This window comes from Solea senegalensis, linkage group LG3 (assembly GCF_019176455.1).
Source record: "Solea senegalensis isolate Sse05_10M linkage group LG3, IFAPA_SoseM_1, whole genome shotgun sequence".
In the NCBI taxonomy this organism is placed as follows: Eukaryota; Metazoa; Chordata; class Actinopteri; order Pleuronectiformes; family Soleidae; genus Solea; species Solea senegalensis.
Genome location: NC_058023.1, coordinates 10,284,744 through 10,305,851, shown reverse-complemented (window position 1 = coordinate 10,305,851; position 21,108 = coordinate 10,284,744). Strand labels below are relative to the sequence as shown.

Here is a 21,108-nt window from a genome sequence, read left to right as displayed (position 1 = left end):
GAGCTTCAGAGGTTGCTTCATGAAGGGTTCTGTGTACACATAGAACAGAATTAGGCCACTCTTAATATCGAAAGAACTGGGGAAAAAAATGATCAACATCATCAAAAGCTGTTTTGTGGAAATTAAATAATGAAGTCTGCAAAACGGATATTAAAAGTTACACTGGGCCACACAGTGCAGGTAAAAACACAAGTGAAGTAGGTAAGTTTTCTCCCTATTTAAATAACCAAGGCAAATAGATACGCATGCTATGCAAACAGTAGGCTATGTAAACTGCCCTGGCAAGCAAATGCATTATGTAACCTTTTGATGGGACGCATCAGACACTGGTAAAACGAGATTAAGTTAAAGGAATTTTAATACTTAAAACCATCTAGTCTATATATGTAAATGTATGTATATATATATACATATATAAATATATGTATATGTATGTATATAAATATATGTATATATATCTATATATGTATATGTATGTATACATATATATACATATGTATATAGTCTCTTGTAGCATTTATGCTGAAAAATGGAAGTGGACTGTATTTGTGCATTGCACAGGAATTCCTGTGAGGTTGTATAATGTATGCTAGGTTTGGTAGAGTTCAAAGAACTGATTGGTGTTGTTATACCAAAACATTTTTATGATAACAATTTAAATTTCATGTAAGGAGGTTTCATTTGGTGGAAGTTCCAAAGCCACAGTGGTTTCATTCTCTCTGTCTAGTTTCTGTTTACACTACGGTAAATGATCCTATTTCATTAACTACAGAGCTTTGTCCAGTTGAAGCCATTTGCCAGTGCAGGTGTCTCCGTTAGACACGGACATCGTTCCCAGTGTCTTCTTTTCCAAACTTAGCCCAGGCACAAGTCCAGGCTAACAGCTCATTTGGCTTCTTCTGAGTGTCGCCAAGTGGCAACTCTATAGGTCATTGTTGTCATTATAAAAGCTGGAATTATTTTGGATAGAACATTTTAAAATAATTAAAATTGTCTTTTTTGCTTTTCTTGCTTTTGGGATTTGTTAATTCTTAATATAAAAACTGAAAGTGAAGTAGGGGATAGAGGAAAATGTAAGGAAATACATTTATTTGCTTTCACTGCCAGTTGTAGTTGGACCAAAATGTCAATCTAGAGCGCTTTTACTTAAAAAAAGGAGATTGTGTCTGTTAATACACATGATTTGGTGTATGCTGCTATCTTGTTATGTGGGTGATGTGTCTATATTAGTTGTTGTGTGATCATATGTTTGGTGAGGGAACATCATGACATCAAAGCACAACCTGCTAAAAGTTTTGGAAAGTTGTTCTTGTGTATCTAGTGAGACTTAATAAAATGTGGTTTTGGGTGTGTGTGTGTGTAAGTAACTGTTTCTGTGGTTGTGTAAATCTGTGTGTGCCTGTGTGTGTGCGTTTGTGTTTTGTGGCTCTGCTGAGACAATTTGGCAACTGGCCATCTCAAACCGTCCACTGCCTGGAAGGCTGGAAGTAATAGGCTCACTTCCCTGATGGCAGAGGAGGGGAAACAAGAGGGAGGGAAGCCCGGGGGAAGCTGCTGGGTTGACAACAGCACACGACAGGGTTCAGCGGGAGCACCAAATAGACTGCATTGCTCTGAGAAAGGGCTGCCTTCTATGGATTAGACCCCAAATAATTTGTAATTTGTTAGCACGTGTGCCTCAGAGCATGATTGTTCAGGGTGCAAATAACGGAACGCATGGGGCCTTTCTGTGTGAAGTTTTCATGTTATCCATGTGTCTGCATGGGTTTGTTTTTTTACATGTGTGTTTTTAAGACACTCAAACATGACTATATGTGTTTGAAAGTGACTATTAACTATTGTTTGTTCCTGTTTTGACCCAGTACTATGTGTACAACTGACTTAATTTTGAACAGTACTATTGTACAACTGACTTAATCTAAAAAGAAATAAGAATAAGTGCAAAAGTAGTGGTTTATTATAGACGTATAGTCTATATATGTATATATAGTATGTATAGTTTATATATATGTGTATATGTGTGTGTGTGTGTATATATATATACACACATTACATATCTATATATATATCTATATATATATATACATTACATACATTGGAGCATTTATGCTGAAAAATGGAAGTGACTGTATTTGTGCAGTGCACAGTTGGGAGGAATTCCTGTAAGGTTGTATAATGTATGCTAGGTTTGGTAAAGTTCAAAGAACTGATTGGTGTTGTTATACCAAAACATTTTTATGATAACAATTTTAATTTCTGTCTTTCTACTCTTTTCTAACTGCAGCCACTTTGTCCAAGCCATTATCCATTATTTTTTTCAGTGACACTGAACCATGTAAGGAGGTTTCATTTGGTGGAAGTTCCAAAGCCACAGTGGTTTCATTCTCTCTGTCTAGTTGTTTCTGTTTACACTACGGCAAATGATCCTGACAAATTATCCTAGTCTAAAAGAAATAAGAATAATTGCAAAAGTAGTGGTTTATTGGTCGCGAGTGGCACCCATCTTGGACTCTCATGTTGGGTTTTTTAAGGTTTCTCCAACTTTCTGAGTTTGAAATTGTTGTTTATTACTGTGTAGGCTTGATGCACATTACAATACGAATAATTTTTTTTAACTTTGTGAACGAGTCAATACGTACTTGTAAAGGATTGTGTCTGTCATTCATTCTCATCCTGCTACTGTTCCCTTTGTTTAAGGGCTCATAGTTGCCTCTCTGTCTTACCTCATTTCCTGTCTCTTTTCAAAATTAAGGCCAAAACAAACCCCTTTATCCTGTGTGTTTTTGCTTCCCTACAGACCCCTGTCTTATAGTGATGCCGCCATGCATGAGCGAGGCCGACCGCTTCAGCCTGGAGGCGCTGCGGCACATCCACAAACAGCTGGATGACGATAATGACGGGGGAATAGAGGTCAATGAAAGTGTTGAGGTAAGCTTCATAAATGTATTTCTTATTCGCGGTGTTGCTTACACAGGACACAGGCTAAGTCTTGACTTTTAAGCAATAGCTACTGTAAATCAAAGTGGATGGTTTTAAGGTTTAAGTTTAGAGCTGAAACAATTAATCGATTTCTAAATTAAACGTCAACTATATTGATAATCGATTAATCGGTCTGAAGCTTTTTTCATGATTAAAACAAGACTTCCGATTGTTCTTAAATGTGAGTATTTCTTTGCTCTGGATAACAAAGAAATCATTAAAAGTTATTACATTACATTTGTTACATTTGAGAACGTCATCATTTCCAGGTTTGACGAACACCAATCAACATTTTTTTTTAAGTTTTCTGATACTTAATAGATCAAACGATGAATCGAGATAATAATCGACAGATTCATTGATTATGAAAATAATCCTTAGTTGCAGCTCTATTTAAGTGTCCAACATGAGGATGGGGTGTGAATGTTTCTCATAGTAAATCTGAGATTTAAAAAAAAGAAACTACTCTTGTATGCTTGTTGGGAACCACTCGTGTAAAAGTTCAACCTCTACTCCCAACCCCAAGGAACAAAGATTTATTGCAAACCTTGTGCAGGCATAATAATTTGGCTCTTAATCTGTTGTTTTAACAAAAGCAAATACTTTTTTGACTTGCTAATATTGTTGGAAAAAGATTGATTTTTAAGCTGTAGTTCCTGTCATTGTCATTTTCTGATGAGTCCCATGAGGGCCTCACTGGAGTTACATTTACTTACCTCTGAACATGCAAAATCATGTTGGAGTCCCATAAGTCTTTTAATCCACAAACATAAAACAGACCTTCGTGAGAGCGTCCTTAAGTTTGTTATTAGTAGCTTAAAGTGCCCGTATTAAGTAGTTTCTGTGTTTTTTGTGTTTAACTATAATAATGGGGATCAAAACCGAGAGCTTACTACAACTGAACCAAGTTCTGGACCCCACAAGTTCAAATAGTTCATGTTCATAGGTTCATGTTCGAGTTTAGGATTACATTTTATCAATGATGGGTCCCCATGAATATAGTTAGACATGGATGTTTGTGTGTTTGTGTGTTTGTATGTGCTTGTGGGTGGGAGGGGGAGTCTGGCAAGAGAAGCGACAGGTTTTTGAGTTAGTAGCAAGCTAGGACTGACATCTGAGAGCTCTCTGACCTGCCTCTCCTGCTGCGTCTCTTGGTAATCAACGACCTCTTAGTTTCAAAAGAAACCACTCGGGACTCTGTTCACATTTTCTGTGTGTGAGTGTATGTGAGCGTGTGCTAGCAGGAGTCATTTTTTACTGACTGAGAAGTACTGGTGTGAGAAACATTTATACCCTGCAGCTTTGCAGTAGCGGCTCTCTGAAGAGCTGGACCCTATGTCCAAAGGCCCCCAGAGGGCTGTAGCATTCAGCTTCACCCCCACTACTACATTTTCATTTGAAAATGATCTATGTCCAGATGAGCATTTCAGCTCTGTTTCAAAAGTAATCTGCATTCATACTAATACGACTAACACTTGTATCCATTCCTCTTGTGTGCTGGTGTGAATAAAAATGGCTTGTAATGTAAAACAGGAAGCTGATTTTCTCCTCTGCAGTTGTTTGCCTAGTTTTAAAATGTACTACTTGGAAGGACTTGGTTGAAATGTTAAAGCAAGGATTTCTTGTAGGAGACTAACAAAGAGATGGAAAGCAAACTAAATTCAGCATCAGTGGAGCTATGAGCTGAGTTTACAGATGTGTTCATTACCTTAACCAGAAATACTTTACAGATGCTTTGGTGTCCTGATTGTCCACTTCGGAGGACAGTTCAGTTTGTGTCCTCCATTGTCGTTGCAAAACAACATAACATCACTTTTGTCTTCCTCTGATGAGCAAAGAGGGCATGGATGCAGGCCAAGCTGAGCTCAAAACGCTCCCTCTTGTGGACAAATTGGTAATTACCTCAAACTGTCTGACGCATTCCTCGCCAGTACATTTTGAGCTTGAACCTTATTTTTTAATGATGCATCAGGTTAGAGACATGGACATTTTTGCACAATTTGCAGCATCGGTTTTGTGAAAAGCAACCTTTAAAAGAATCATTGTCAAATAGTATAGCATTGGAAATTGAAGGACCTTGTGAATTGGAATTAGGAAATCTAATGTGTGTGGGGGTTTTTTTTATAAAAAAACCCCCACACACTTATTAATGGCAGTTGAAATGAATGACACAGTTATGAGTACTGAAAGATATTGGAGAGGGTAAGGTGTCTTGAGGGGTCAGGTTATACGTCACGCTTTGTGTGGCCTTTGGGGGCAACATCGTCATCACCTGCTCACCCCCATGCCATGTGGTTGAAACCTTAGACTTGGCTAACCAAAAATCCCTGTGGTACTTCCTGCTTTTCCCCCTCATTCTATATTTGAGAGGATGACTGAGACCAGTTGATGGTCTTATTTGAAATGATAAAGCTGTGGTCGGGATATCCAGTTTTTCATGACATGCATTTCAAAGACACCTCTGCGAGTAGTAATGAGGAGGTCATGTCACAGAAGTAGGGCAGATACACGGCAGTGACGCTTATACCGTGAGTTATGTTCGTCCAATTTTGGGAGGGCATGTTGAGCAACATAGTTACAAATATTTTGCGTAGTCTGACCAGCATTAATATTTTGGGGTTTGTGTTGTTACTAATGTATAAAAAAAATCCAATATCAATGAATCAACCAATATACAATGTTACATTAAAAGTAAACATGCTGATACAATGCTGATACTAGCTTGTATCAGGTTTAGTTTTACACATAAGGAAATTCATATTGATGGAAGATATAAAGGACAAAAGTACATAAGCTGTAAAAACTGTACATTAAAATTATTATTTTCAGTAAAAATTACTATTTGCTGCTTTGCAGAAAACGTAGGTGACTTAAGCTTCACATGTCTTCAGGGTATATTGATTTGCAAATCATGTCCATAAATGAGCCATTTGCTTTTGTTGTATTATTTCCTGGGAACTCTAAAACACCTTCCCCATTATTTGCCACAGAAATGATGGATTTAGCTATCATGATCCCGTCGTTGACATATGCTTTAAAGTAACCAACCTTATCGGTCATGTATGAGTTTCCTGGTGTCGGTGAAATGTATAAAACCATTAGAATTCCTCTGTAACTCAACAACAATCAGTGTTGCTTGGTTACAGGGACATTAACCGACCTGTGTATTACAGCTTGTATCGCCACACACATGATTTAGAGGTTGATGAGTCATTGATGTGAGTGACCACAGCAAAATAATCCAGAGCTATAAAAATGCCTCCGCCTCATATCATTATGTGATTAACTTCCACAAACTGGATGATCTGCTGCTATGTGTAACATGTCTCACACACACACGCACACACCTACACACGCACACGCACACACATGCATGCAAAGACTAGATTCTAGTGCATATGAAATTACTATGGGTGTTGAGACGGTAAGAGCAAACAAGTAAGCGTTTGGGCCAACCTCAATTCTCTTACTTCCCTTAACAACTACAGTATTTACTGACGTGTTGCATCACAAGAGTTGTCAGTCAGTGTGTTGATCAAAAAGGCTTTGGCTGTTTTTGAAGTTGATATTTGGAGCGGAGAGTCGTAGCAGAACACGAACGTCCCTCGGGGGATGCGAGCCGGTAGATCTTTGTCAGATTCAATTGGTTTGATGAGGGCAAAAGGTAGATTTTGACAGTTTGCGAGTTGCACAGTGTAATTCTGTCATGAGTAAATGATGGTTTGAGTTGTGTAAAAGTATTTGCCAGCCCCTGGAGCTGGTCTCAGATCTCCCATCCTCCCTATCTACAGCAGCCTAAATAAATACAAACAGGAATAGTGGACCTCTTGATGTGTATTTATAGTCTGAGAAACTTTTTCTTTCTGTCTTCCAAAACGCATCTGTAATTTGACCATACTGGAAGGGATCAAATCCAGCTTTATCCTGTTAGACATAATCCTGTCTGTGATTACTCCGTGAGTCTGGGAGTTGTCTGTCCAGGGTCTTGAATGACGTCTGGTGGTCTGTTGCTGAGCACAGTCACTGGGGACGGCAGGTGCATGTCCTCTTCTTATGGTGTTGGGCTGCGCGCTGCCAAGCAGACACTTGGCTGGATCGTGTTACATCACTTGAAAAACTGCAACAACTCAACCCATGCCATGTCACAGCAGGAAGTAGGGCTGTCACTTCCAAAAACCAAGTTTGATCAAATATTACATGAAAAGTCATTTCGGATATCCCCCACACTTACCATTAGCCACTTGAGCTAGATTGTCTGCTGCTTCACTTGGGTGGAGCTAACAGTTGAGCCTGCAGATTAGTTCCTTGCTTCCGCATCTACTGTGTGGAATCTAAAAAATACTGTGCTCCCACCTGCTGCTTTTCACACGCTTTGTGATTGTCCAATCTCAGATAGTTTAGTTTGCTTGTGTTCTTCATTTTCACAGCAAAACTTTAGGTTAAGAAGTTCATCCCAGTCCTCAGTATAACATAACACCACTGTCTTACAGTATCTTTTTGATGGATTCAAAGTGGATGTAGTTGAGCTGCACATCTGCTGGCCCACGCGGGAATTACTTCAGACTGATTGGCCTGTAGGCTGTACATTTGAACTTTCCCCCAAATTCGAAAGGGTAGCTGGATTTCTGATAAAAAGTGACAGCCCTAATGGAGAAGGATGGTATTGCTGTTCTGTGTATGAATGTGAGTTCTATGTCCACCCCATGTCATGTTTAGTTTAGTACGATGAGAGGGAATTGAGAAAGCTCATAGAGCATCTCTGCTGTAGCTATAGAAAGGAGAAATCTGAGAGGCCTCTTCAATTTGTTTGTTGACTTGTTTTTCAAGGGAGATTTTTTTTACATCCTCCAGCTAGGGATTGAGAGGGAGAACCTCTCCATCACCGTCTCAAGTACACGTAATCATGTGATCTACTCACTTGATTAGTCTATTTAGGCAACTGCTGCCTTTTGTATTCTCTCACATGTGCGCTGATGAAGACTGAGTTGATACTCAGGAAAATGTGTTTGTTAACCACCTTACCAGAGTTGATGGTTAATTAGTTGGTAAGTGTTTAAAAATTAGGTTTTAAATCATGGAAATGGCCGAATGGCCACGTTAGCGAGACATGTATGGCGACGTTGTACCAGTGCGACAGCGCACAACAGCGGAGGACATCCAACAGCAGCTGGGTTTTTTTCTGCTCGGGTTGTGGCTTTGTATGAGAATAGACTTTCTCATCATCTCTCAGAAGATGATCATTTATTTCACCTCCTGATTGTTTGAACCTTATTCTAACATTATTGTAACTTGTTTTCCAGTTTTTAAACTTGCATAATCAACACCAAGTGTCTGCAAGATGATCGTTTGTATCCCTTGTTTCAGTATTTGCTATGTCTGGTGTTTCTTGGTGGATGTTGTTGCAGTGACCTTCTTTGATTTTTAAGTATTTTGTACGTTATTAGTACAATCGATGCAGATACAAATTTACATGAATGATTTTATTTTCTTAGCTCACTTGCCACACAGGCTGCTTGTTGACTATCCAGACTAGGCTGAAGAATGTCTCCTGGTGTGAACATAAAAAAGCAGGCGTGTCATGTTCACTGGGAGGGGCGGTGTCACACTGAAGGAAGTGTAAATACTGTATGATCTTTATCATGTTTGCATCAATTTGATTATAAATAATTAGTTTCAGTTGCTAACTCATTTATTTGGCACAATAGCTAGAAATAGACATTTGTATCTGGTAGTCGAATTTAGTAGGTAGTTGAATTTCAATCTTAATCAAAACCCAGATGCATAAAACCAAAAACAATTTCAAAGACAAGTTTATCATAATAATGGAAACTTTAAGAAAAAAAAACCCCACAGACCTCTGCAGCTCTAAGAATAACACGGTAGAGGTCAGTTTAATTCCTATTAATAGAGCGAACTGTTATGCAAAGACACCCTCTTTGATCTCGGGCAAAGTAACATCTTCACCAAAGCATTTCCGTACCCTCAAAATGAAAGCACGAGGGCGATTTTGTCAAGCAAGTGATGGTTTCACATCCGTGGCAGCCTGGCTGTCATGCGTGATAAATAAAGTGGGCTTCATAACTCAAATCCAGGTACTGCATTCCTTTTGTCCCAAATTTAGAACGCACCATTAAAAATCTGCGGTTTCACATGGATTTGATTAATATAGAGATAAATATCTGGGTTACAAAAAAAAGATTATTGATGATGAATAGGTGATATATGGCCTAACTTTCAGTAAATTATAGATGTGTACAGATAGACTGGTCACAGTCAACTGTTATTGAGTGCAGGGGCTCATGGGTACAGACTCAGCTAACTACCCCCAAATCTGGAATCTGATTGCGAACAATTATGTCTTTGTTTGCCATATTCTACATTTTCTAATAGTCTCCTGTCTATCTTGTTGTCTTTGCAGTCTTTACATTAAAGCATAAAATTAAACCAGTTTCTCATGCAGGAAGTCTGTCACCTTTCAAATTGCTACAAAACACACTTGTAATTATCACAGCTGCCTTGCTCGGAACTCTGAACCACAGAGGTTGTCACGGCAGCCGCACAAAGACCTATCTTTTTATGCAGCTCCCCACATATTTTATATGACCGATAAAGCATTGGACCATATGCAAAGCTGCTTCATCACACCGTCCGCAAGTAGACGTCTCATGAGGGAGCACTTCAGTAGAGCTGAGCCTATTACTCGATGAAACGATTATTAATTATTATTGCTTACTAAATTAATCGTCAACTATTTTGATAATCGTTTAATCGGTTTGAAGCTTTTATCATGATCAAAACAAGATTTCTGATTGTTTAAGCTTCTCAAGTGTGAATATTTTCTGGTTTCCTTGCTTCATATTACAAAGAAACCATTAGAAACTGAATTATTTTGGTTTGTGGACTAAACAAGACATTTGAGAATCATCATTTCCAGGCTGATCAACATTTTTTAACGTTAACTGCTGCTCACTGAATATTTTCTCTTTTTCTGACCATTCTCCATAAACCCTTGATGTTCGCATGTGAAAATACCAGGAGATTGGCACTTTCTGAACAAGCATGTCACGTTCAAAGTCCCTTAAATCCAATAATGTCCTACACATCTTTCATACACTAGCTAAATACATAAAGTAATGTTGATTTAGGAACATGAGCTCAAATGAAACAAATTGACAAAACTCCAGATCAGACTCACTTGAAAACCCAGTCACCAGGAGGTTGCCGTTGTACATCCCCACAAGAAAAGTCTTGATTTCCAAATATTGGGAATATGCCATATGTAATATGTATTGTTCTTTTTGCCAGTTTATTATCGAAGACATGAAGCAGCAGCAAACCAACAAACATAGCAACCTGCACCATGAAGACCAACACATCACTGTGGAAGAGTTGTGGAAGGGCTGGAAGACCTCTGAAGGTAAGAGAATGAACTGTCTTTGCATCAGTGACTTTGACAAACATGTAACTCTTTTGTACCCCAGAAACACATCAAACTAAAGAAGTTTTTCACATTAGCTTCCAGGACCTTTAGAGGTGTGTGTGTCATATTATTTAAGATGATTTTACATAAAAAACATTGTATATGCGTATGGAATAGCACATAAAACGGGTAAAACCAACCTAAAGAAGCAACGTTTAAACACACAAATTGATTAAGTAGAACCTTCTTGTCTTTTCATAGCACAATGTTTTGTTATGTATTATCATAGTTATTATTCCGATATATTAAAAATATATAAGCAATTATTTCAAGTAAAAGTAAAAATGGAGGGGAGGGGAAATAGCGATGCTCACTCCGCCTCACTCACTGCCTCCCTATTTCAATACGTAGGGGTTACAGAAAATGCTAAAGGAGTGTTTAACTTTTATATAAATATAAACAAATGTCTCTTATATCCAAACCATTGTCAAATTAGTTCACACAACGCTGATCAAGTTTATCTGCTCCACACGACTCTCTGTGTTTCTCGGTATAGCGGTGTTTCGATCTCATGTCCCCTGTCAGTATTCCATCACTGCACACGGGAAGCGATTCATTTCATGTCGAGTAAGTGAGTAAGTAGGACTGTGAACACCAAGAAGCACACATGAAAAGAAAATGAGTTTTATTGCTCAAAAAAATTGGGTCAGCAATCAGCAGTTTGACTGCTGTATACACACAAATGCGCCATCCGTCAGGTCTCATAGTGCTCATTAGTATTTGATGAACATCACATCTTGTACAGGCAGAATAATAACATCAAACGACACAGAAAATTTTGCACAAAAAAATCTAAACGTTGCACACTGCTGGCTTTAACGAAAACCGTAGGAGCTATAAGGTCTTGCCAAAGAGAACAAAACATGAGGATCTTTTGTTCAACCCCGCAGTGAACCATCGGACAAAGACTGGCCGCCCCAGCTACAGCAGAGAGATGCTGATTCAGCAATGGTGCATCAATATTAACAAATTAATAATTGAATGAATAGAACTACAAAGAGAGAGCTGAACTCTGAATTGTTGCCCATGTTCCAATCGTCTAACAAATTCTCTGCTTTTTGTGCAATTAAAGACACGTTAAAACAACTATACCTTCTCTCTCTCTCTCTCTCTCTCCCTCTCTCTCTCTCCCCTTTTCTTCTATATTCCTCACACCTCTTTCACCACTTCTCTTGTCTCCTCCATCTTCTCTTCTCCCCCCAACTGTCTGAAGCAGATCATACTCTTGAGGCTTTTCTTTTTCTATTTTTTTTTCTCTTCACTGTCCCCAAGTGCTTGCTCATTGTGTGTGTGTGTGAACTGTTGAGGTTTTTCTCGCCTTAATGTTATTTGGCTTGACAGGTTGACATATGTTGATCATTTTCAAATTACGTTTTGGAATGACTCAATCAGCGAATTGCAAAGGCTGCATTTTAAACAATTCATATCTTTATAGAGTAGTTGATATTTTAATGCTCCATCGTTTGTTTTAAGTCTGTTGGACATTTAATATTATTGAATTGAAGCTTAATGGGAAGGGCGACCTAAATCCTCCCATTCAGGAAGGAAAGGAGGGAATGTAGAAAGTAGAAACAAATTTACTTTTGGAAAAGAGAAGGCATCACTTAGCCTATCATGCATTGGTGTGGTGCATGGACAAGTAGTAACGCAACAGTTTATCTGAATGTGCAAATCATCATTAATTATATCCAGGTCACACTTGTCAAAACATTCTGCAAAATAAAAACATACCAGTATCATCAAATGATGAAAAAGATTCAAAAAGAAAGAAGTCATGACATACCTCTGTCCACCTTTTTCAGTCCACAACTGGACCATGGAGGACACTGTGCAGTGGCTGAGGGAGTCAGTGGAGCTGCCGCAGTATGAGAAGAACTTCCGGGACTTCCGGGTCACAGGGAACACCTTACCTCGGTGAGTAAAGCACCCTAACAGGAAGAGTTCTACACAGCCTGTGCAGATTATCCCTGCTCTGCATCAATAGCACTCCATCAATACAAAAAATGATTTATTATAGTGCACCATAATGAAAAATACTGTATTCCAAGTACCATTATTTTATTGAGTAGAGGCAATATGTTGATCTTCAAATAAACCCACAGGCCCCTTTTAGTTTTCCTTGTTCTGTTTAATGCTGCCCACTGCTGGTTGAACGAGGCACCACAGGAAGAAATGAGATTTCCGAGAGCTTTGAGGCATTTCTATTCAAGGCCAGATCAGGTGAACTGCAACCAACCTGACACTCTGAATACAAATTCAGAGTGAAGAGGCCGACTTTACCGTATCTGCTGTGTCGTAAATATTCCTCGAAATATTCCTCAAATTCCTTTGCACAGCTCCATGAAGATTATAATGTTAATATAGTAATCAGGGAGTTGACATTTGAGAAGAAACTCAGAAGTCAGTGGGACACTTGTGGAATGTGACTCACAGCAAACAGCATGTACGGCCTGAGTGGACAGGAGAGGGGTCATGGAGGGGTTTCATATTCCTCCGCGGGGGCGCTGACTCATGAAGTGATGTCACAGCAAAAGGGGTACAGTTTCCACTGGCTGCCATGTTGTCTCAGCCATTCAAGATGGTGGTGGTATGTGGGCTCCTGTTGTGGGGAAAAAAAAACCGAGGACACGGTGGTGTCACAAAGTTAAATAGGCAGCGTACACATGAGAGCTTGTCTCGTGTCTGACTGTGTGCAGTTGTGTGGGTTCACACCCGCAGTTCTGAGTCAGATTTGAGCACTTTTAGCAGTAATACGCATATTTATAGTGTGGCTAGGAGCAGTCAGAATTAAAACATCTATTTGAGTTGAGGTTTCTTAACTTGGAGCTGTGCTCACATTGTCTAAGGGGACCAAACTGTCACATTTGTCATTATTTATTCAAGGACACACGCATTGACACACACTGGTAACTGCTAAGGTCATAGCTCAGACAAATGTAAACTCTCTGTCCTCTATTTACTACTCTAACCTGGCAGTTCAGTTAAGCAACCAGGACTCAGTCCTTTTGACGGTGGTTCTTTTTTTACAGTGCACAGCGCAGGACGTGTCCACCGCCTCTCCCCTTACCAAATGCGTAAGAGAATTACAGTGACCGTCACATATCAGAAAGGATGTAAAACCTCTTTTGCTTGGTAAACTTTAGGTTTAAAACCTGACCCATGACCCTTGCCTAAAGACCATACAGATAGTCTAACAAAACATATTTCTTTAAGTGATTATGCACTTAAATAAACAATTTTCCATCTGGTTATAAAACCTCCTAAATGGTACACACTGGATTAAAGCATTGAATCTTTGTGACATGTATGTAACTTTTTCAATGCAAAAGACAAAAAAAACTCGACAACAGACCACTTTAATGCCCGCTGAATATCAACATGAAGAGCAGTGTTCAGTATTAAACGCCGCCCTGTCTGTTCATATTTCAGAATAGCGGCAAATGAGCCGTCATTTATGTCGATTCAGCTGAAGATATTAGACCCGCGGCATAAACAAAAACTGAACCTGAAGGCGCTCGATGCTGTGCTGTTTGGTCCTCCTCTCCGTAAGTATGCACAGCATTCTGAACCATCACTACCACAGAAGTATGCCAGTATTAAACTCACTAATTCTTTCCCTCTCTGTGTTGTCATGCCGCAGGTCCACAACATAACTGGATGAAAGACTTTGTCCTGATGGTTTCCATAGTGATCGGTGTGGGGGGCTGCTGGTTTGCTTATGTGCAAAACAAGTCCAGCAAGGTGCACATCTCTCAGATGATGAAGGATCTGGACAGCCTACAAAATGCTGAGCAAAGCCTCCTAGACCTGCAGAGTCGGTAAGACAAACAAAAGTAGAAAAAAGATAACACATGCCGTAAAATGTGACGTTTAACTCACCTAAAATTTTACATATTTTATTTTTCAAGCGTCTCAATTTGATTTCCTTTTGCCTCCCAGACTAGAAAAAGCTCAGGAAGAGAACCGGACAGTGGCTGTGGAGAAACAGAACCTCGAGCAGAAAATGAGGGACGAGATCCACGGGGCCAAAAAGGAGGCTCACCGGCTCCGAGAGCTGCGGGAGGGAGCCGAGTGTGAGCTGAGTCGCCTCAAATATGCAGAGGAAGAGCTCGTACAGGTAGGCTTCTCTGTGCTGATGTTCAAATGCAAACTGCTGCTACATCACCAGCTTTAATGGCTGAAATGTGTTTTTACTGCCAATATGATAATATGAAAAGGTTTGAAATATGAAAGTAAAACACAAGGTGAGATCGTTCAAAACAATCGTGCCAAAAACTGAAAAAGGTATAGGCTGTAGCGCGTGGCTTTTTTTTGCCTGTCCAGTATAATACAAGGTACAATTCGCATTGTAAGTATGCGAGGCAAGGTAATTATTTTACATTTCAAACTTTTTTTGAACCCCAAAAGAGTTTTACACAATTTCAAGTTGGTTCCATAATTGACACACATGTACATATACATGTACATAGTTTCACACATAACTAGTCCTTGTATATTATAATTTCCTTAATTTAAAGAATTTAAATTAAAATTAAATTATTATAAATTTAAATTAACTTAAACCTTCTAATTTAAAGAAGGTTTGAACGCAAACAGGAAGTTCCCTGAAATTGCACTTTTTCTTTATTTTTGCATATTCTATTCGATATACATTTGCTCTTGCTAATGAGATACCCTGCAGGGCTGGACTTGTCTTTACACAGCAACAAAGTACACATTTTGAATGTGTAACTAGTATGTGTCACTTAATGTATTTGACCTGCCTTATCATGAGAGAACCAGTTATATATTTGAATAGGGATTTTGCTAAGCCCTGGTCTATTATGTGCTTCCTCCCAAAGGTGCGCAAGGCTCTGAAGCGAGCGGAGAAGGAGATGCAGTCGGAGCGCTCGGTGCCTGAAGCTCTGCAGAAGTGGCTGCAGCTGACGCACGAGGTGGAGGTCCAGTACTACAACATCAAGAAACAGAACGCAGAGTTTCAGCTCTGTGTCGCCAAAGATGAGGTACCCTCTTTTACTTTCTTAATATGTACTCAGCGGAAAGAGATCCGTGCTTCTATTGACTGTACAGTAATACTATCATTTTAAATGCATCTTGAACCACAGTGTTTGTTTTTAAAGGGGTCGCATTTATAAATGTAATCATAATTAATTTTGACAGTTCATCCCCCCAAAAAAATTGTCAAATGTCAAGAATGTTGAACTATTCTGCACTTTCAGGCAGAGAAAATTAAAAAGAAGAGAAGTTCTGTGTTTGGAACTCTTCACGTAGCCCACAGTTCATCACTCGATGAGGTGGATCACAAGATACTGGAGGCCAAGTAAGAAAAACACACACACACAACCATGCATGTTAAATGCAAGCCTTAAGCATCAGAGTGTACGACTGCAAGTGAACTCATCGTCCTAGGGCTGAACGTTACAAGACGAGGTCTATGTGTCGCAATAAAAACTAGGTCGCGTTAGAATGGGACATATTATGAGATGTATATTGACTGCATGCTGTGTCTATAACACCTAGTGCCAAAGTGAAGGCTTTGGTAATATTTTATAGCAAAAATAATCATCATAATAAAGGTATATTTACTGCATTCAAGGCATCTGGATAATCCCAGTTACTGCCTTTAACAAGACAACAGGAGGAAAATGGCATAAAGGAGAGAACAAAGCAAAGTATTCTGTACTGTGTACTCTTTTAACGGGAACAAGTCCAGCATCAATCCAGCTCATTTGCCAAAACTGGCAGCGTCTTACTGGGTTTGCCTCAGGAATGAGATCATCTTTATGTTTGCCAGTTACGATAAACGTATAGTACTCTCTCCTCATTCAATTTTATTTATTTATTTCTTTTTTTTTAAAGGAAAGCCCTGTCAGAGGTAACGGCGTGCCTGAGGGAGCGTCTCCACCGCTGGCAGCAGATTGAGAAGCTTTGTGGCTTCCCTGTTGTCAGTAACTCCGGGCTGCCGAGCCTCACAGCCAGTCTCTACTCAGACCACAGCTGGGTGGTCATGCCGCGGGTTTCCGTGCCTCCGTACCCCATCGCGGGCGGAGTGGATGACCTGGACGAGGACACGCCTCCCATCATTCCACAGTTCACATGTAAACCAACTGCCGGTGCTTAATCACTGATTGAAACAGTAATGTGACGTCTCTAATTCGCCGTTTCTTCCCCCCAGCAACTACTTTGATCCGGCCGTCGCTTACGCGCAACAGCAGCATGTGTCGTTCCCGCCGGAGCCTACTGAGCTCCCCGCCGTCCTCGCTGATGTCTCCAGACCCGGACCTGCTGTCCATGGCCAGCTCGTCCCTCTCCTATCGCCCCGAGGCAGACGACGAACATATCATGTTCAGCTCGGATAGGAGGGGGTATGTAGCGGTGGCCGGAACGCTGCGGAATGGTTTTAAAGTTTGGACTCAAAGGTGTTTTATCCAGACATTTACACCACTTGCTTGAAGCTTGGGGTTAAATGGTAAACCTTTCTCTTTGGGTGTCATCTAGCGTGTGGAGGATGCATGATTTACCTCTACTGTAAGGCACACGTGGCACACCAGCATTACGACATTTACAACAGCTGGGCCTCTGCAGAGACGCAGACACAAATTATGAATCAGGCCCAACTTCACCAGCAGTAAGGACCGCCTCTAAGCGGAGCTCTGGCTCCTGATTGGATGAAGGGTTATGGTATACTCTTAAAGTCATCCTAGATTTACTGACATGCGCCCAAGATTGAAAAACCCACATCATTCAGCAAACCCGCTAAATCAGTGGTAGCAGTCAGAATAAAAAGCACTTTAGGAAAAACAAAATCTTCTTCAATGCAGTTCTAAAAACATTTCTTTCTTTGTTTCCTTTTACATTTAACTTCTATTCTTTTTTCTTTCTTTTTTTGTATCATCTGGGCCAATATTGAATCTGCTTTCCTCCCACTAGGGAACTGGCTCAGGAGGGCTGTTCTGACACAGACTCTCTAAACTCATCCACGGGTCGAAAGCAGCTGCAGAACGCAGACACGCCGGGATTGGAGACCCCCTACCGCAAGATCTCCCGCGAGGAGCTGCTGATGTTCAGCCAAAATCCAGAGCTTCCTGCTTCCATTCACACCACCACCAGCAGCAGCAGCAGCAGCGGCAGTCTCAGGGACTCCACGCCTCCTCCTCTCCCGCCCACTCCAGCCACCACACCCTCGGGCCCGCCCTCCACCTCGCCTTCCCCGGCCTTGGAGCACCACTCATTTGCACACAGAGGCTCTCCTGACCTCACCAGCAGGATCCCGGAGTCCCAAAGCGCGATCTTCTCGCAGGGGAATGTCATCACCTCTCAGACGGGAAAGGGCACGTACAACGGCATGTTGGAGAAGTCCTACAGCTACGGTCAGCTGCCTGCCAGCATGCTGCCCAACGTGGGCCGCTTCCCATCTCTGACCTCCCTGGACTCGGAGGGCAGGAGCGCGGGAAGAGAGTACAAGCTCCAAAGCACGTCCTCCCAGGACTCCAGCGACAATGGAGAGAAAAAGCGCTCCTCTAAACTGAAAAGCTTGTTCAAAAAGAAAAAATAGTAAGAGAGAGAAAGAGAGAGAGAGAGAAATAAGGAGTTGTTTTAGCCAGAATACTAATAAAATGGACATCACTGTAAAGCTAAAACATTTCATTTTCTCTCTTTGTTTTCGTCAGAGATGGAATGTAGCTCAGGCTGGATGCCTTTAAACACTCCAGACTGCTAGCCTTATTTTTCAATAATACCTTTTTCTTTTTTTTTTAGTTCACTCATAGCCTCACAGGGAAACCTGCAAAGGTCAATCAAACAGTCGTCATCCAAACAGACAAAAAAAACCCTCTGTCTTATTTTTATGTTATTTTGTGTTTGAACCAAAAAGCCACTATGTGTAAAGGTCTAAAGGCATAGTTCCTAAATTTATCCGGTGAGTCATGTTTGCTGTCCTTTTCCAAAGTATTTACTTAACAGTTACTTCCCCTTCAGTATATTCATCTTTGCACGCTGCAAAGTGTTTTGAGTCCTTAAATCATCTATTTGATTATTATCTTTTGGAAAAAGAAAAAAAAAAATCTTGCTTAAAGTTTGTTGCACTACTGCTTCCTGGTTTGGGACATGAAATAACGGTATAAAAGATGAGAGGAACTCATGGGCAGCAGCAGTGAAAATGCAGCACACGACGTCAGACGACGTGCCAAAAACGATCTGATGCATTTTCAATGTCGCTGTCAATGGTCATCTCAAAATATAATATATATAAATATATATGTATATTTTTTTGGCATTTTAATTCTACTTCTAGATTTAGATCGGTGGGATCCCGACAAACTCGTCTTAACAGAAGAAAGTTGATTGAATATGCAGATTTAACCCCCACCAGTCATTTTCCCCTGTTACAGCCTGGGTTATACTTCCTGCGTCCGCTTATCTTCACGTCCTCTTGATGTAAATGTTCATAATTTGCCGACGTCCTCTGCGATCTGGCGAACCCTACGTGGACAAAAGCGAGCCCGCCTCTAGTTTGAGTCCGACTCTATCTGTCTAACTGTTTATTAACAACAAATGATACAGTGGTCAAGTTTGAGTAAACAGTTATTGGACAGCATTAACGGTCTGCCTCTCCAATCTAAATTATACACGGTATATTCAATAAAAAATAATAGTTTTTGTGACTTGCCGACATTTATCAAGTTTCTGAGAACAAAAATGCAAAAATTGTAATTGGATGATTAATAATTATGCAAACATTGGTCCAACAAAACACTTTTTGGCCACTCAAAAGGACAAAAAGACTACGAAGAAGAAGGTAACATAGGTAAAATTGCCAGATGTTCTATATGTGACTCCTGGCTCAAAGATTGTGAATTCCTGGTGCTAAATTGCTGCTTCTAAAATGGAATTAGAACTTGAAATTCACACGCACAGAACCATGTGGAAATGTGAAGCGGCTCTCCATGGACACAGAAAGTATGACCCAGCCCTAATCTACTGTTGTTACTTGACAAACTGCGTTCTGTAGCCATACGATGTACCATTTCCATACGTGTTCGTTTTAAAGTCCCTCGTCCCTCTGCAACACTTGGTGTCGCTAACAGATTTCGGTCAAATTGTGTAGAAGTAACTGTGTTTGTAGGTGGAGAGCCACATGACACGTAAGACTGCTGCAGCCATGTCACCTTTTTTTCTTTTTTTTTTTAAATGACAAGAAAATGTGTGTGCGTGTGTGTCTAGACTGTACTGTGATGATGTGGCCTCTGCCGTTGATGTTCACAGACATTACAAAAAAAAAAGAAAGAGGAACTTTTTGATCCTGATCTGATCGAAACACCAAGAGTTCGCACCATGCACTACGCTCGAAGCCGACCCACGCAATACAGTCCCTCTCCTCACCTCTGGGCCTGCACCGAGTGCACTGATGTCAAAAGCTTCTGCTTTCACACTGTGATCTTTGCCTTCTTTTACGTTCATCCTAGACCTGACCATCACCACTGATGCTTTACGGGGGGTTTGTTGTGATCATGTGACCAGAGCATCAGCAGTGGAAAACGTCAGGGGGGCCATGCATGAGGTGTGAGATGACGTAAAGATCAAATGGCCTCTGTTTTTAAGAAAGGAGAAAAAAAAATATATATATATATCTACATTGGGACACAATGAAGGAAATTAAAGGCAGACCTGCGAAACGATGGGAAAACGAATGTTTACGAAACACTAGGGGCTTTTTTTTAGAACATTTTGTGTGTGAATATTTATATACTGTAGAATTATTAAAAAAAAAATAAATGGAATCATTCGAGATGTTTCAGAGTCATGTTTGCCACACTGATTTCAGTTCTTTGTAAATGTTCCTCAGCAGCTCAAACTGGGGATAGTGCCTTTTGGAAAAAAAAAAAATCTGACCAATACATGCACCTAACAGGAAGAGTTGCATCATGGGAAGTGTGGCATTTACATTTTTTTTTTCCAGTACAGACCTGGTGGTAATGGCCAGGTCCAGGATGAAGACCCACAACCCGTCTCGGAGAGCAGAAATGTAGGTAAGAAGATCGTCCTGACACCACATTTGTCTTCACAGTGTGGAAAATGTGATGCACAGAAGAAAAGAATGTATTATTGCTTTATCAATACCATGGGAACGTGATGTAACTTGTTTTGAGGATTCATCAATTTACCTCACCCACAGAGGAGTGGCGATGTCTTGCAGTGATGAATGAGCTGTTTGGGCTCAACTGTACACAACAACAAATTCTAGCCTCTCGCATCAATGACGACTGATGCTGCTGCCTCACAGACACATCTGCAGTTACAGTAAGGGCCACACGGTGTCAGCAAAGCATCAGAGAAAACAGCCACATCAGCCACTCCCTGATGACACAAACTTAGTGGATGTGTGGACAGATACAGTGTGTTACATTTTTACACCTCAGCATCCAAATTGTACAATGATTTATATTAGGATTTTTTGTTAAGTCTTTTTATCAGATCTGTAGTTCGGCATTGTTCAGTTTGATTCCTGCGCCATGTGTGGTCCAAATGCCATAGTATGCTAGCCATTTTGGACGAGATACTATAATATGACGTTTTGGTGCCATTTTTGACGACATACTATACTATGACATTTTGGTGCCATTTTGGTGCCATTTTGGACGACATACTAT

The 21,108-nt window shown here is 40.4% G+C and overlaps 1 protein-coding gene across 2 annotated transcripts in view; it reads left to right on the top strand.

Annotated features, from left to right (window-relative positions):
- Nucleotides 1-19,951, top strand: part of stim2b (stromal interaction molecule 2b) — a 36,364-nt gene extending 16,413 nt beyond the window's left edge. The window contains exons 2-12 of one of the 2 annotated variants that reach the window (XM_044021279.1): nucleotides 2,798-2,928; nucleotides 10,285-10,396; nucleotides 12,262-12,373; nucleotides 13,889-14,004; nucleotides 14,100-14,277; nucleotides 14,399-14,576; nucleotides 15,301-15,462; nucleotides 15,679-15,779; nucleotides 16,319-16,557; nucleotides 16,635-16,824; nucleotides 17,390-19,951. In XM_044021279.1, the coding sequence (XP_043877214.1) occupies nucleotides 2,798-2,928; nucleotides 10,285-10,396; nucleotides 12,262-12,373; nucleotides 13,889-14,004; nucleotides 14,100-14,277; nucleotides 14,399-14,576; nucleotides 15,301-15,462; nucleotides 15,679-15,779; nucleotides 16,319-16,557; nucleotides 16,635-16,824; nucleotides 17,390-18,014 (2,144 nt within the window). In that variant the 3' untranslated portion in view covers nucleotides 18,015-19,951. Of the gene's footprint in view, nucleotides 1-2,797; nucleotides 2,929-10,284; nucleotides 10,397-12,261; nucleotides 12,374-13,888; nucleotides 14,005-14,099; nucleotides 14,278-14,398; nucleotides 14,577-15,300; nucleotides 15,463-15,678; nucleotides 15,780-16,318; nucleotides 16,558-16,634; nucleotides 16,879-17,389 lie in introns of both variants that reach the window. The other variant, XM_044021278.1, reaches the window with a different exon arrangement.
- Nucleotides 19,952-21,108: the final 1,157 nt, after the last annotated feature.